This window comes from Eretmochelys imbricata, chromosome 11 (genome assembly GCF_965152235.1).
Source record: "Eretmochelys imbricata isolate rEreImb1 chromosome 11, rEreImb1.hap1, whole genome shotgun sequence".
Classification (NCBI taxonomy): domain Eukaryota; kingdom Metazoa; phylum Chordata; order Testudines; family Cheloniidae; genus Eretmochelys; species Eretmochelys imbricata.
The window spans coordinates 60612300-60629743 of NC_135582.1; the positions used below are offsets into that span (position 1 = coordinate 60612300).

At 41.9% G+C, this 17444-nt stretch overlaps 1 protein-coding gene and 1 long non-coding RNA gene across 2 annotated transcripts in view; one reads left to right on the forward strand and one right to left on the reverse strand.

Annotated features, from left to right (window-relative positions):
- The window catches only part of LOC144272207 (uncharacterized), a 35643-nt gene extending 30541 nt beyond the window's left edge, over window positions 1-5102 (forward strand). Inside the window, exon 3 of the long non-coding RNA XR_013347509.1 lies at window positions 5028-5102. This is a non-coding gene — a long non-coding RNA (uncharacterized LOC144272207). The remainder of the gene's footprint in view (window positions 1-5027) is intronic.
- The window catches only part of ICA1L (islet cell autoantigen 1 like), a 57611-nt gene extending 48011 nt beyond the window's left edge, over window positions 1-9600 (reverse strand). The window contains exons 1-2 of the mRNA XM_077830122.1: window positions 9584-9600; window positions 3385-3550 (exon numbers count right to left, since the gene is read on the reverse strand). Of these exons, the coding sequence (XP_077686248.1) occupies window positions 3385-3550; window positions 9584-9600 (183 nt within the window). The remainder of the gene's footprint in view (window positions 1-3384; window positions 3551-9583) is intronic.
- Window positions 9601-17444: the final 7844 nt, after the last annotated feature.

The window sequence follows — 17444 nt, forward strand, 5'->3', positions numbered from 1 at the left end:
CCGCAATCGATCTGCTGCTGAGCCACAGATGTGCTACTTTACAAAGGCCTGCATGCCATACTTCGTGGAGATCCCACCAGTACCTTGCAGGATACCTTAGAGAAGCCTGACACAGAAAGTCCTGCCATGAACAGTGATGAAGAGAAAGAGGAGGGGACAGTTGGGGGGCTTCAGCTGTCCCATGAGCCAGGACCTACTGAAGACCCCACCACAGTCCTGGCAGCTGAGCATGGACAAGCCCAGGGAAGGGGTTGGGACCTTGGGTAAGTCTGCACATACGTTTTTCCTTAAACCTTTACATTTAAAGAGGTAGCAGTACAACAAACAGAGGTAGCGTTGGCATCTGCTTTTCATTCCCCTGTTGAGTTAAATGGCGAGGGGAAGACAGGGAAGCCATGTGGAGCAGTTTGTTTATATACACAGGCAGATGTCCCTTGTATCCTCCAGCGAGATCTTGAGGAAACTTTAATGGAAATACTCTTTAATAATCTCCAAAGGTTGATAAGGCTGGCTGCATTATTTCTTCCTTCTTGGTGGGACACTTTCCCACAGCACTCTGTGATGAGTTTGACTGGCACCATTGCAGTACACAGGCTAGAGGCATATGGGCCCAGGTGGTTTCAGAAGGCCAGTAGCAGCTGTGTTCTCTGTGCCTTTGTTGCCTTCAGGAATGAGATATCAGCTTAAAACCACCACTGCCTGTGGACAGAATCATAGAAACCAATTTTTTCAATCTTCCCTCATAGGTCATGTTTTCTAGACCTTTAATCATTTTTGTTGCTCTTCTCTGGACTTTATTCAATTTGTCCACATCCTTCCTGAAATGTGGCACTGAGAACTGGACACAATACTCCAGCTGAGGCCTAATCCGCGCAGAGTAGAGCAGAAGAATTATGCCATTGCCTTTATACTCATAGCTATGGAATAAGAACTGAACTTCTATTGTTTCATGCAACTGAAGTTCCCTCCCCCATACTCATCCCTAGCAGGCAATAGTTTTTATGGCTGGAGTTGGGGAGCAGTGCTGTGCAGAGGCGCTCTACAGCCAAAGTGTTAATAAATGTGTCTTATTAAAAGTTTTATGTGACTAAGGGAAGTGAGGTTTGAAAATTTTCTTTCCCTTTCTGGTATGACTGTAAATCCAATGATACATCTGTCTGCTTTTATCAGCAGCAGTTGCTGCTGTTGCAGCTTTGAGGGATGTCCCCTCCACATCTGCAATATGGCTAACCCTGATGAGGAGGAGAAAAAAAGAGGATGAGGGAGAACGTTTAGTGAGATTGTGTTCCAATGCAGCATTGGTTTGCACAAACACCAGGCATGTCAGACAGTATGGAGAAGGAAAGAAGGGAGACAGGCCCAGGAATCCCAGCAGGAAAAGGAGAGGAAGATGCATCAGGACATAATGGGTCTTTTCAGGCAGCAAACCCAAATGATGCAGACCCTGATTGACCTACATGTCCAAAAATCCTGGCCTCTCCACTTTTTGCAGTCCTTGGAGAACTCCACAGTAGCAACTCCCTACACCCCCCCTTCCCACATTCCATGTGGCATCATAGGCCACCTCCTTACCCCCACCATTCCATACGGGGGGGACAGCAAAGAAAACCACAGCTTCACAATTATGTGAGAGCCACAGCTAGTATATGCATCACCACAATGGACTACATTTGTGCAATGAAATGGAAAGAAATTATTGCTGCCTTTCCAATTTCAAAGCCCCATTTCCAGGCCCAAAGGACAGTCCATCACAGAACACCACTGTGGCTGACTGTTAGAGTGTGGTTTCAAATCCTCCTTCAGGGGCATAGCTGTACATTGGGCTCTTGTAATAGCCCATGTCTGGCTGTTCAAAGTCAGCAGACAGCTTCTCCACCTCCTCCCAGTCAGCAGCTTTTCCCCCTTTGCCTGACAGATGTTACGCAGGACACATCAGGCAGTTACAACCATTGGGATATTTTTCTCCACTGAGATCCAATCTACTGAGTAAGCAGTGCCAGCATTCCTTCAATCTACCAAAATCACATTCAACAGTCATTCTACACCTGAGTCAGTCATTGAATCTTTCCTTGATGCTATTGAGGCTTGGGGCTCATGTATAGCTTCATCAGCAAAGGGTAGATTGGGTCCCTCAAATCACTATTGGAGTTTCAGTATCCCCAAAGGTAATCTGCTGATCCGGAAACAATGTGCCTGTTTGCAGCTTTCTCAACAGTCCTGTATTCTTGAAGATGTGAGCATCATTCACCTTCCTGGACCAGCCCACATCAATATCAGTGAAGGGTCCCCAGTGATCCATCAACACTTGGATAACTATAGAAAAGTAGCCCTTTCTGTTGAAGAACTCTATGGCAAGGTGGGCTGGTGCCAAAAAAGCAATGTGCATGCCATCTATTGCCCTCAGTCCAGTTCAGCAACTTCACTGCTATAAATCCATCCACTATGTCCTGAATATTGCAGATAATCACAGTCCTGCATACCAGCAGACAAATAATGGCCCTAAACGCTTGCATGATGACAGCCCCCACTGTGGATTTTCCAACTCTAAAATAATTTCCCACTGACTGGTAGCAATCCAGTATTGCAGGCTCCCAGAGCGGGATCACAATTAATTTCTCCACTGCCAGTACAACTCTCATTCTGGTGTCCCTGCGCTAGAGGGTTGAGGTGGCTTAGAACACAGATCCAGGAATGTGGCTTTTCACATCAGAAAATGCTGCAGCCATTGCTCATTGTCCCAAGCTTGCATTATGATACGATCCCACCTGTCAGTGCTCAGTTCATGGACCCAGAAACAGTACTGCACTGTATGTAGCTGCTCCATGAACACCGTCAACAACCTTGAATTATTTTCTGAGATGTTCCTCTGCAAAATGTCCAAGAAGAAATTATCATGTCCCTCATGTTCTTGTGGTACTTCCTGGATGTCTGAGTGTGTCCTGTATTTGCAACATTCGTGAGAGCAATGCAGAGCACCATGCTTCTGTCTGAGATGGTGGACACCAAAATGTACTGCACAGGTTTGTGGGATTTAAAAAAAAAAAAAGGCACAAATTATGGGATGGAGTAAGTTGCATTCTGGGAACCTGACCCCTAGCTCCCAGAGATTCCTCGGCAATTCATTTCTGTCCCACAACACATTGCAAAAAGTTCCCAAAAGATATCGTGTCAAACAGCAGCGTGAGGCACACTGAGATACCTACCCGTGGTGCACTGTACTTTACATCAACACAATTACACCTAGAGAATATGCGCAGTGCTGATGCAAGCAGCCAGGTATGCATGCACATGAGCAATACACAAACTTTGGTGGCTATACAGCAATGTAACTTGCATCAACCAAAGTTTGTAGTATAGACATGGTCACATTATCCTTATGTTTACCTCCAGTTTGGCATCCAGCTCTGCATCAGATGCAACCACATGCTCGTCTTCTTTCTTTCCTGTAACTTTGATTAGGACTTGCTTTGTCTTCCAGTATTTCTTCTGCATTCTGCTGACTACAGACTGGTCTTCTGACCTATATTTTCCATTGGTATTCTTGGAGTGACTATGAGAAAAAGATTAGTAAACAGACCAAAGAATTGTTTCAACAATTTACTACGTATTCAACAAAGCAAGAAATTAATAAAGTATTGCCAATGCATAACAATTTAGCCAATCAGTGCTGACATAGTACTTTCTGAATGCTCTTTGAAATCTATTTGTGCGTTATGTCTAGTTCGTATGAAAGCCCCATAGTCCATCATAATGATGTCTGAATTGGTACTTACATATTTTTAATCATTAGGACTATTTACTGCAGCGTAGCTTGAAAGTGATTAGTACAATTAGAGCTATATGGAAAGGAATTTTGATATTTCATTATTTGTTTTCATTCCAAACTGGGATAGGAACTCAAATTTTCACAAAACAAAAAGGTCTGAAAAATTACCATTTTGACAATGTTATTTTGCAAAAAACTATTTTAAGAATTTTATTTTATTTTTAAGAAATAGTTATTTTAATTTAAAAATATTATCAAAATATCAATTTGAAATAATACTCTTTACTTTTAAATAGACAGTTCAAAATGATTTTCCTTTTGGAGCTGACATTTCACTTTTCTCAAAAAAAAAATGTTTTGATTTCTGAAAGAAAGGAAAAAAATTGCAGAACTCAACTTTCCCAGAGGAAAGTTCAATTTTGACAAACCCATATTTTCCAATGGGAGAAAAAGGTTTATTTTAAAAAAAAAATGCAACCAGCTGTATGTACAATGTTGCAGGTATCTGTAAACTTCCAATTTTCTACCCCATACATAGCTACTTCACTTAATGCTCAAATAAATAAGTACTCCTTTTCTTTTCACAGGACATGGTGGTTCTGCTTATGGCCACTGACTAAACAAAGCTCAGAATTCCTAGCTACTTTAAAATGTGTTGAATATAGGCACTGTAAAAACTAAATGAGGGAACTTTTTGGCTCAACAGCTCAGATAACTGATTTTCATTCAATAGAAATTATATCAGTGTTTTGTCTTTATAGCTGTTTGGTATATTGAATGTTAGCATGCTTTCAAAGGTTTAAAGGTAATTTCCAACTGACTCAACAAAAAACACATCTGTTCATGAAATATATACTCAATGCCAGAGGCGCCGACTTTGTGATTTCCCCCAGGGATGCTGGACTCTTGCTCTGCTCCAGGCCCCACCCCCACTCCAACCCCTTCGCCCAAGCCCCCACCCTGCCTCTTCCCACCCCCGTTCCACTCACACCCCTCCTCTTCCTGCCCCATTCCACCCCTTCCCCTGCCTTCTTCCTGCCCCTGCTCTCCCCCTTCCCTCCAGAGCCTCCTGCACACCGCTGAACAGCTGATTGCAGTGGATAGGAGGCGCTGAGAGGAGTGGGGGAGGAGCTGATCTGAGGGGCTGCCAGTTCCATGGGTGCTCCATTCCCAGAGCATCTGCAGAGTCGGCACCTATCATGACTGCCCCAAATAACACAGTCAAAGGGACATAACTTGCCTCAAAAATTTTATCTTTCAGGTTCTCCAAAATCACACCAGTTCAGATCTCATGTGAAGACGTGACAAGTATTGGTTGACTTTCACTAGAGAGTCCATTGGAAGACATTTCACAGGTTTGCAATGTTTACATGTTTTAATTTTGTATAAAAATAATTTAATTGCCAAACTGATACAATACACACACAAAAAGAACAAAGCTAAATGAAATTTGTCATAGTTTATGATTTCTTCAGCATTCTTTAGCATAACTCACCTAATTGGGACAATCTGGTAGAGTCCAATTCATTCTGATTAAGCATCTGTCTCATTTAAACAAAGTTCATCTAACTTTACAATGTTGTAACTGCATACAGCTGCACCTCTCTTGTAATTCACAGGACAATTAAGGCTTGTCTTCACTGCTGAGTTAGAGAAGTTAGAATTATACCTTGACTGGTGCCCCAATTCAAGTCCCATCTGTACACAAAAACCCTTGAGTGTTGGGGTGCTTGTAACTGGAGTTGTCCGGCCTGTCGGGATACAGGCTACAACTGGAGTTAGTACAACTTGTCAGCTGCTAAAATGACCACTCTACAGCTCAAATGCTATTTCAGAGTGTGGCCACTCTCACTCCATGTAGGCTAATTTAAGAAAAGTTAACCTGATTAACTCTACAGTGAAGACATATCCTTAGACCAAAATAATCCCAGCTAGGCAACTGGATCAATTTGGATCATCCTTTTAAAACAACCTAACATTAATTCTGTTTTATCAGGGATAGGGGAAAGAAATCTGGCTGATTAATTTCTGTTCTTCAAAAGGGGGTGTGCATCAGCTAGGCACTGACTCTATAGGTGCTGCAGGGCTGGAGCACCCAGGGGGAAAAAAATGGTGGGTGCTGAGCACCCACCAGCAGCACCCCAATCAGCTCTGCCTCCTCCTCCCAGCACCTCCCACCTGCCAGCGGCTCCGCCAATCAGTGCCTCCCCCTCCCTTCCACCATGATCAGTTGTTCCGCGATGGCCAGGAGGCGGTGGAGGGGAGGAGTGAGGGCGGGGCATGCTCAGGGGAGGGGGCGGAGTGGGGGTCGGGAAGAGCCAGGGCTGGGATAGGGCTTTGGGGAAAGGGTGGAGTGGGGGCAGGGCCTGGGGCAGAGCAGGGGTCGAGCTCCCCCAGCACATTAGAAAGTTGGTGCCTCTGGTCCATCATTAATGTCCATTCTCCACAGCAACACAGAAGTAGTTGTACAGACGTGGAATGGGGGTAGTGTAACGGAAGAGCCACCCACTCTAGGGGCCATCACAATTATATATTCCAAGGCTGTAATAACTAACTACATATTTTATATAAACTCTAGATAGTATTTTTTTTTGTCAAGGCTTAAATGAAATGGCATAGTAAATCATGAGAGAAACTATACTAAAGATCCCTCAGCTCCTGTATTGTGAAAAAAATATCAGATTTGCAGGCAAGTCCTTTCAAAGAACAGAAATGAAATAGTGAGCACCAAATTTTCATTCTTTGTCAGACATTTCCACCTCTTGACTTGTTTAAATATTTATGTGACATAGCCCCTATTATCTTAAACCATATCTAGAACATGCCAGGATAGATAGGGAACACTAGCAAGAGTGGGACTGAAAAAACAAAAACAAAGCTATAATAGGATTATTAAACTTGCATAGAATAGTCCCAGATATCTTACAACTATTTAGATATGTGGACAGTTGATTGTACTGTTTGGAACTGGTAACAACACCAAATGCTAAACATGTCTATATAATAAAGAAGATATTGTAATTTTTAATGAAGAAATTAAAGCCTGTGGACATGCACATATGTTAGGTGGCTCTAGAGGATCAGGGCTAACCATCTGTCATTGCCATATCATTTTTCAGTATATTTATCTTAAATAAAGACGAGAGAGTCTAAACAGCTTCACAACTTTAAGATCCTGTCAGATATTGTATTAGAAGAAGCCGTTATTTGAAACCTGCAATTCGAGAAGCCTTGTAAAATGATGCCAGGCACAACATCTCCAATTGATACACGCAAGCTTGATTTAGAAACTAGATCAGATGTGCTTTGCATTGCAGATTAGCACTACTGGATACTATGGCTCTTGAGGCCTGATCCTGCAGGTTATTAGATGTGACTGATTTGGAACTGCTCTGTAATTTATGAATACTGCATGTTGACCTGGTTATTGGGATGTTTAATGTATGAGTATATTGATTTAGTTTTAATAGCATGTGAAAAACAGAGAGGATAGGAAAGAATGGCTCAAAATAAGTCACTTCTCAGCACACATTTGAGAGTAAAGCGACAATGCCCAGAAAGGAAAAGCTTGGGAACACAGGAGATCAAAAGAGATGTGGCAAGTTTACCTAGGACTGCCCTTTCAAAAGACGGGGGAAAGAGAGTTGTTTCGGGGACCACACTAAGACACAAGGACCTACTGAGTGTGTTGGAAGAAGTTAAGTCTGCCTAGTTTACCATTAGGTGACAATAAGACTTTAGATAAGACAGAAATGTGTAGACTGTTTTAAATTTCTTTCCTTAAAGGCATTTTTTCTACTGTTAAAATACATAATATGTATGTTTTGACAGTTTTATTACAGTATGCCATTGATCAGAGACTCCCAAAGAGGAGAACTGCAGGTGTTTGAACTCAGTTGGTCCTGCAGAGTAAGAACAGTTGATACATAGGGTATTGTAGCCAATAACTTGGTCTATTTATGAGAGATTTGTAGAATTCCATCCCAGGGTTGACCAAATTCTTGTGGGCATACACTTCGAGAGACCAGAAAGGGGACAGAGGTGCCCAGTAACCATGATACTGAGCATCTCTCTGTTTCTCAAACGATGTTCATAAAGACCTAACTAGGGCTATTTCTACCAAAAAGTAACTGTCACTTTTATTAAAGGCCCTATCCTGCAAACTACTCTGTGCAGTTTCCTATCCGCTTCAGCAAGACTCCACATGGGCATAGGGGTCCATCTGCACAGATCAGCTTGCAGGATTAATGTTTGAAGCCCCAATCCTGCAAACAGTTATGTATATGTTTAACACTGCACAACTTTCATTGGGACCATTCATGTGTTTGTATGTTTGCATGACTGGGATGTAACTATGTAAACAGCGTATGCAGCCATATAGAATAGATGAATTCCTATGAAGCAAACATGAAAAAAAAAATCTCCTTCAGGAACATAAATGCAGAATGGTAAAATCAGGGGTGAAAGTAAGGCGGTACGGGCTGGTACGGCATACTGGTAAAAAGTAGCCGCCAATACCGGCCTGTACCGCTGACTTTAAAGTGCTGCCGGGTCGTCAATGGGGGGCGCAAAAGGGGCAGTGACATTAAAGCACTGCTGCGGCAGCACTTTAAGCAGGGTCCTTAAAGCGCTGCCATGGCAGCGCTTTATTGTTGTTTCCCCTTTTGTGCCCCCCCCCGGCCGCCAACGGGGGAGTGGCAAAAGAAATAGCTGCCCCCGGGCCGCAATTTAAAAGGCCCGGAGTTCCGGCCGCTGCTGCTCCTTTAAATCACCGCTGGAGTCCCCGGTGACGTGGGCCAGGCAGTGCAGATGGGCTGGCTGGGGGATGCTGACCCTAGCCCAGCCCCTTCCGCCTGAGGCCCCACCCCTTCCGGGGAGGGGAGGGAGGAGGAGATGGCCCTGAACTGGTAAGAGCTCCATTTTACTTTCACCCCTGACTAAAATAAAGATTTAGGTTGACAAAAGCAAAATAAAAAGGGAATATCAAAGCTCAGGCTGACACACTAGAACAGACTTTGCCCGTGGAACCCAGGCTGCAAGTTCTGATGGTGTAAGTCTATCTGGTGTGTTGCTTCCTGCAATAGGTGTTGACCCTGTCCACATCAGCAAGGCAAATTACTTCAATACCAGTTGAGAAGGGATCCAGGGGGTCACTTGTCACAATTCTTTTATACAGTGTGGACTCAGCCTAGGAGAACTTTTATACGGAAGACTGTTTAAACTAAAGAACGGTGGCTGGATACTGGAGGAGAGGTATGGTGGAACATCAAATAAGATGGGAAAGAGATAGTATTTGTGCCCTAGCCAAAACTAGCCTTTGTTTTTTGAAAAAAATGTAATCTTCAAAACCATTTCAGGAAATAATTTTGTAGCCTGTATTAATCTAAGGTGATGGGAGAAATATCTTTTAAAAATATATATAATTTTCAAGACTATGTTATTGCTTTGGCTCAAAAACAGTGTGAAGCTTTCCTCTTTTCCACATGGCTGTGCTACCTGAAACACTTTTCAGGTCACTTCTTGTAAATCACTTCAAGATCAGGGAACACTCATGTTGTGGTGGAGTCACCAAGAAAACAAATTCAATGCATAGGACAGGAGATAAAGAGGGATAGTCAGAAAAGAAATTACACAAATTAAACATTTTTTAAAAGATTATTTTGTTTCTTATAATATTATAAACCATGTGCAGTCTTTTTACAGCCTTTTTTCCCCAGGAAGGATAATGCTAAAATTTTTAAATAAGGCTCTTTTTTTCAGCAATAATTTTCTTCTGGGTATTGTATATTGCTATAAGGTAACACATTCCTGACTCACCTAGGATGGTTATCCATTCTGATGGGTTATTGTTACACCTATGGAAATAGACAAAAAAAATTTTTTTCTCTTCTTTTCACTTCCACCACATCATTCCAGAAAAAGCACAGTTAGTACAGAGAAGGAACAGCAACTGAAAGCTGAATCATCAAAGAGCAATAAAAAGAAATTTCTTATATGTTGGGCAGGATACCATGGTCCGGGGTAAGGTTACAGGAGGGAAGAAGGGGACTTGACATAAAACAATATTTCTGAAGAGAGAGACAAGAAAACTCACACTTATCTAAACTTGCTGAGAACTTACAGAAAATCAAGCTTCAGGGTTGTAAGAAATTAAAACTAGAGTTGGTTGGGAATTTTTCTACTAAGTGTTTTTTTTGTTGGAAAATGACAGTTCATCAAAACCAAAACTGCTCATGGGAAAAGGTCAGTTTCAGTTAATTTCCCAGGTCAAAATAAATTTCAAATTGTTGAAATGGGATGTTTCAACATTTTCTAAACCAAAAAGTTTTTTTTAAACTACTTTCTGTTTCAAAATGTACATTAATTTAAAGGGGGAAAAAGGTGGAATAAAAAGTCAGAATGAAACATTTCAATTGATCCAATCTGAATTTTTTTTGAATTATTACTTCACAACTATTTGATATTTTGACTTTTTGTCCCATTTTGGGATGGGAAAATTTCTGAAATCTCATATTCTTTTGGGTTGGAAAACTAGTTTAATTAATATTGGGGAAATTAAGTTTAGGTTGGGTCATTACAAAACCTAAACTTAATTTCCCCAATACTAATTTCTCCCTACCGTTACTCACACCTTCTTGTCAACTGTCTGTAATGGGCCACTCTCTTACCACTTCAAAAGTTATTTTTCCTCCCTTGGTATCCTGCTGTTAATTGATTTATCTCATTAGACTGACCTCATACTTGGTAAAGCAACCCCCATCCTTTCATGTATTTATACCTGCTCCTGTATTTTCATTCCATGCATCTGATGAAGTGGGTTCTAACCCACGAAAGCTTATGCCCAAATAAATTTGTTAGTCTCTAAGGTGCCACAAGGACTCCTCGTTATTTTACCAGAGAGAAGGAAGCTGGTGGCACTGAGAAACACGGTGCTGATTCATGAAACTTAGAACAGCATGAGGTTTAAAAGAAGTGTTTGCTCTTTACCTTTTGGAAAACTTTTTTCTCATCCTTGATTCCTTTCTACAACAAAATTCTCCACAGAAAAATCATGTAGAAAAAAACTCTAGCCCTAGGAACATTCATTAAATGTCTCATCTGTTCTGTAGATAGGCTTTCCACATACATCATCTCTGGGACTTTTTTTAATTTTCAAAAGAGAAAACTGATTGCACACTCAAATGAAGCAAACCTAATGAGTAGAGTCAGTGTGGTTTTATACAAATACATATTGACATTTACCCAATGTGCATCTATTTGCTCAATATTTAGGACTTGTCTATATTAGAAAAGTTGTACAGTTTTAACTAAATTAATTTGAAGTCTGTGTAGTTAAATAAATGATGCCCCCTAATGCAGATGCACTTAAGCCCATTTAATCCTTGTTTAGTTTGTACTAGTAAATTACTAAATTAAACTAAACTTCCCAAAGATGTGATAGCAGATAGGGTCTTCAATTATTAAGAACAATATGCAGGGATATTACCAGTACATTATACAGTACTAATTAAACTATAACTGACGAAAACAGATGATGCATCATGAATGTTTTTATTTTTGTTCGCTTGATAGTTTGCAGAATTCAGTAACTTGCAACAGGTCTCTTTGTCATTGGTACAAGTTACCAAGATTCAATTAGCTGGCAAGGAAATGTGCAATAAAGTTACAATCAAGTTTTTAAAACCCAGTTGTCAGATTTCAGAGTCATAGCTTGAAACAGTTAATTAAAACTTATAAGCTTTAAAGTAACTTTGCTCTATAAAAATCTAGATTTTAGAAGATAAATTGAGCGATAGCCCTGTTCCAAAATAGGACTAGCATCATAATTGCCTTGATTACATTTATCATAAGTCTGGATTATTTTTCATTTGATGATGGATGGATGAATGAATGTTTGAGGAACTGGCTTTGTTATGTTAAGGGTTTTCTCATTAGTTATTTTTATAGGAGTTTTATATTGAATTTTCTGATAACTGGTGACATGACTTTTTAAAACATTTGACTCTGATAAGACCACGCCAGCTTCCTCAAAAGTGGGTTTTATGTGTCAGGATTTTTCATATTTTGGAGGGCTACAAACCAATAGTTATCGTGATATTGAAAATATCAAATATTTTAAAAACTGCTGGCTTAAAAAGGCCTTTTCCAAGTTGACACTTGCTAACAATGCCCTAATTCAAACTTAAATAGATTGAGTTGTGTGGCTTCATAATAGGCCTTGCACCTGATCTGTCAAAAGACCTTGGAGGGAGGAGCTGCAAGGTGGACCAAGTGAAACTCGTAAATCATAAGAATCAGGATAAGGCTGAGAAACCTCACCTTTCAGGTCAACAAGCTATTTCATGGAAGACCGATGTTCCAGAATCATCAAGACTGATCACCTTAGTGAGAGGAAGTCATAACATCAATTAACAGTCTATGCCAACATTTGACCAGTCTTTCCAGGCCCCCAAATAAGGCCTGCTAACAAGAAGCACGGTGCCAGCAGAACATCACGATCTAACTCCCTGACTACAGTTCCAGACCTATTCCATGGGAGTCCAGAAGACTGTGAGAACTGAAGAATTTGTGAACTCCTAAAATTTTAAGTATCTTATTTTTCATTTTCTATTTTTCATTACCTGTGAGATGGATCAGCCTTCTTACTTTCTTTAGTTTTACGATGTGAAGGTGATTGTGTGCGTCCATGTATGTGAAAACACCCAAAAGCTCACATAGGGAATGCACCAGAAAGAACATTTCCCCAGGTTTTAACAGCCCCTAACATTGTCTCAAAGACAATCAAAAGTGCTTAAAAGTCCTGAGAAATTTGAGATTATCATCTATAATTTTCGGCAAACTTCTGTTTTAAGAGTGTTCTGTTAGACTTTAAATTATATGTCTGTTTGTTAACCTAGGGCTTGAGCGTTGGCACTCATTTATAGCCCCAGTTTAGGAATTGTTGAATCCTGTGTCCCAGCATGGGGTTCCAGTGTCTATACTGTATTATGCAAGCTTGTGTCCAGCCATCCATACCCAGACTACTTAGTGTACTCCCAAAATGTGGCTGCTTAGCCCTGGATTAGAGTGATTTGTGTGTAGATGCAAGGGGGGTGGGGGGAGGAGGTTAGGCTTCAGTTCAAACCTTGTGTTTATACTGCACTCTAGACATACCCACAGTGTAGGGTGACTAGATAGCATGTATAAAAAATTGGGGTGGGGGTGGGGGGTAATAGGTGCCTATATAAGAAGAAGCCCACAAACTCCAAACTTCCTATAAAATCAGGATATCTGGTCACCCTACCACTGTCTCTTCATACTTGTTAGAACAGACCCCAGCACACTGGGTCTCTAGTCCCATTGAGAGCTGTAGATGCTGTAGAAATATTAGTAGCAGTAGTTTGAAGGCATATGTTAAATGTTATTCAAATGAGAGAGATGCCAAGTAGCAATAGCCTGACCTCTTTCAACCTTCCTCCTACTAGCACATCAAAATATGTGCTTCATTCATCCCCAGTGGAAATGAAATCCCCTTTTACTCTCTGCAGCTAACGGCCCTAGCGTGACCAGGTGTCCCAATTTTGGGATCTTTTTCTTACGAAGGCTCCTATTACCCCTCACCTCTTGTCCCGATTTTTCACACTTGCTGTGTGGTCACTCTAAAGGGCCGCAGTGGAAATTTGGGGTGGAAGGGCCCTGGTACCCAGGAGAAGAAAAAGAAGTTGCTGAGGGCAGACACACATATGAGTGGCAGTAACTGGCAGTGATGCGGCGCTATCTGTTGGGGAACAGTAACGGGCAGTGATGAGGTGCTAGGTTGCAGGGGGGAGGGCATGAACGGGCATGGTGGGGGAATGCTGTGGGGGCACTAAGATTTTGGAGGGCACAGTAAGTGTCACTGAGGGAGTCCTGGCGGGAGCAGTAACTGACATTCCTGGGCCAGGCTGGGGGCTGGCGGGAGGCGGTAACGGGCAGCGAGGGGGGCGCGTGCTCTGAGGCTGTGGAGAATAACGGGCAGCGAGCGGGGCGGCGCGTGCTGTGTGTATGGGGCGGGGCCGGTAACGGGCAGCGAGGGGAGCGGCGCGTGCTGTGTGTATGCGTGGGGGGCATAACGGGCAGCGAGCAGGGCGGCGGCAACGGGCAGTGAAGAGGGCGCGCACGGGGCGGCGGAGACAGGGAGTCGTCTCCACCTCCCCAGCCCGTTGTACGGCCACGGACAGTCACTCACCGCCATGCAGCCTGCGGGGGCCGGTGACAGCAGTCCGCGAGGCGATGCCCGAAGCAGCCGGGGCGGCTGACGGTTCCGGCCCGTTGGCCCCCCACCCAGCGTAAAAGGGAGCCGCAAGCCGCCCTGGATCGGGTGCCGGAGCCTCCCTGGGACCAGGTGGGCCGCCCCGCCTCCGAGCACTCGAGACCGGTCGGGACTGTCTGTCACGACGGAGCAGGTCAGGTGGCGGAGGGGAGGGAGGGGCCATTGTACTCCCACCCCGCCCCGCCCCGCCTGACTAACTGACACGGGCTGGTGGGGAACGGGGGGCATGCGTGACCCCAACCTGCAGAACACCTGGTTCCGCCCGCCGGCGCCAGTAGGCCCCACACCCATTCCTCGGGCACCCGCCCCCACTGTGCTGTCTGGCTGCTGCCCTGACACCCAGAGGTGGCTGCATTTCAGTGGTACCAGCTGTATATAGAACGGGTGTGTGACCTACTGTGGGGGGAAAGGGTACATGTGCCCGCAGATATTTAATTTCGCCTTAGTTGAAGTTAACGTTGTCATGTTCTCGTCTGGTGGTGGTTGGTTGCTCAAGGGTACAGGGGGCTTTACAGGCAAGTAAGAGGACAAGGGCTCTGCCCTTTGAAGCTTCCACTCTAAACCAGACATGGTATTGCCTAATTGTGTCAACCAACCATAAGGACGGGGAAGGATAAGATATAAGTTTTCTCCTTGTCTCCTATATAGGCATAAAAGTGAGAGCTAATAGCACAGGCCCAAGCAGAGATGCCTGATGGAAAGCTAACCTGGAATTAATTTTGGTTTGAGAAAGTCATCTCCACTGTCATTCCAAATCCTATGGAGTACTTATGGCCCTGTTTAATTCTGAAGATGGTGACCAGTTCCAAAGGTAATAGGTGTATGCACTGTGTGTTCCAGTGACATTTAAAATTTCACATATTCCCCCCAATATTTGTGTTCCAGTTAAGGGAGCTCGGAAAACATGATGTTTAAAATGGGGAGGGAGACATCCTGCTGTTCTTCTCCTTGCATTCAACAAAAATCTTCCTGAGCAAAAGATGTACCTCTGAGGTAAAACGAGAAACGAGGAAAGTCAAGTGGAAAAAAAACAATGAACACAAAACTTAAGTATTGCTCTATGCCAAAAAACGAAGTAGGCAGCCTCTTGTTCTAAATGACCGCTTTAAAATATTGCTCTATACTTTCCAGTACAATATTATTTGATGTATACTAGGAGACAGCTTCTGCTAGCAAACCTTTGCTAACTGCTTAAAGTTTTCAATGTAACTAAATGTATAAGAAAAATCAAAAACAATTTTAAAGACTTTTCAGTTAAGAAATTGACCAAAATTGTGATTCTTAGAGCAAGATTTGTGAAAGAATAGTGAGCTATACAATTCTGTCCTCACAGCAGTGAACTTAGTTGAATATCTTTATGGAATTGTCATAAATCCAGTCCAGTATTCTCAAACTATTGATTTATTCCACACTACAGCCCCAATCCTGCAAGTTTCCATGGCCAGACCCTGTGCTTATGTACAATAACTTGCAGGATCAGGCCTTAAAAGGAAACCAGCACTAGAATTCTCCTTTTTTTGTTAATGCCAACTTCAAAAAAGAAATTCACAAACAGGCTATCGATTAGACTAGGTATAGAAGAAAGGAAATCATTTTTAACTTAAAACAGGAACAAAGTAAAAATTTCACATGACACTTCTTTCCTATCCAAAAGTTAAAAGGCACTTTTAATTGCAAATCCTATAGTCCTCACTCAGGCAAAAATGAGTAAATGCTGCAATATGATCACTTGTCATTCACCTTGTTGTTAAAGAAACAAACTACTTCCCAGTCTATTTATATAGTTCATTGGTCTGCTTGTGTAGTTAGGACACACAAAATTGTACAAGAAAAATATGCAAAAATATATTTGTAAGAAGTAGAATCATCTTCAGCTGGGATACTCAAGCATCCTTGGTTCCAGAGAATTTTCATTGTGTTCCAAGAATTCATTCACTATTTGTTCCCTATTTTAAAATCAGCTCAAACTGACCATTCAAGTTGGTATGATGAAAGAGGTAAACACACATACTCTTGGAAAAACTGCTTCATAAAGATCTTTGTAAATTAGAGCATAGGACCTTAACAGAATCTATAAAACATTTTCAAGGCCAGTTAAACAATTTCCCTTAATCTCTAGATAGACTCTGAATGTAAACTGAGTAGAGAGCAGGGGAGATACCAGATGTTACAGGATTACATCAGTATCATTTTATAACGTTGGACAAGTTATAGTGCTTTTCTAAATTAAAAAAAAAACCAACCCTGAACCTTTTGAACTACAACCCGAGTGTAATCCGAAGGTGACCACTTACACTAAACACAATGGATCATAATACTGTCATTTCAAGTGGGCCTTTTTTGATTGGTACACTATTTGATAATTATTTAAAACTTCAGATGGTCATGCCAGTGATGCAACTGTAGCAGACACAAGATTTTGACTCATTGCCTGAAACATGTCACAATTCTCTTATGCTGGAAGAATGCAGAGCTTGCACTTATGGATATGGTTCTACCAGTACTGATGTTGGATTTTTTTTAGTTTGTTTCTTTAAACATCAGCATTGATACCTTCTCTCAGGGAAAATGTGTAGGCAGAGCAGAATTCTGAAGATGTATTTACAATAGCCTCACACTGTGTTCAGAACAGAGGACAAGTTTAGCAACAGGGATAACTAGAAAAGGATACAAAAGTGGTGTAGCAGCAGCTCACTCTGAGTTCTGGTATTAAAGGGGAAATTCAACAGCAGAAACAATTAGAAAAGTGCCCAGGCCTATGAGACTGAGTGTTAAAATGAGTTTGCTCAGGGGATGTGGTGGAGGGGGAAGGGGGGAAGGAAGGCAAGATTATTTATGTGCCTCCATTAATCTTAAAAGAACCCTTGTGTATAACCTGTACTTATTTTGTCTGTCAAAGATACAAAAATAAGTGGAAACTAGAACTATAGGTCATTCACACACTGGTAATTCAGAGAAATAATACTCACTGACTGATGTATCCATTTTTTTAATTGGCTGCTGGTGGAGAACACAGCTAAGCAGCAGTATCTTTGATTACAACACAGTAACAGCTCAAATGATTGTGTTCGTGAGATTTTTTTTTTCCTATACAATTTTAACCTTTGGAAGATTATTTACTTCTAGTCATTCATATCAAAATGTATGTTTAGATGTCCATGTCACTATACATTCAAACCACGGACCTTTTTTCTTTTCCAAGTTAAAAATAAATCAGAAAATAGAATTTTTCCCTCAGTTACTTTTATAAAGACTAGGCAAGAATGTAAGTTACAAACCTAGAAATGGCCTTTGGGATACTCTAAAAGGATAAGGAGAGCAAACTGATCTCTGAACCCCCTCCATCAACTAAAAGGCCATTCTGTCAGTCTTTAGTCAGTCAAGACC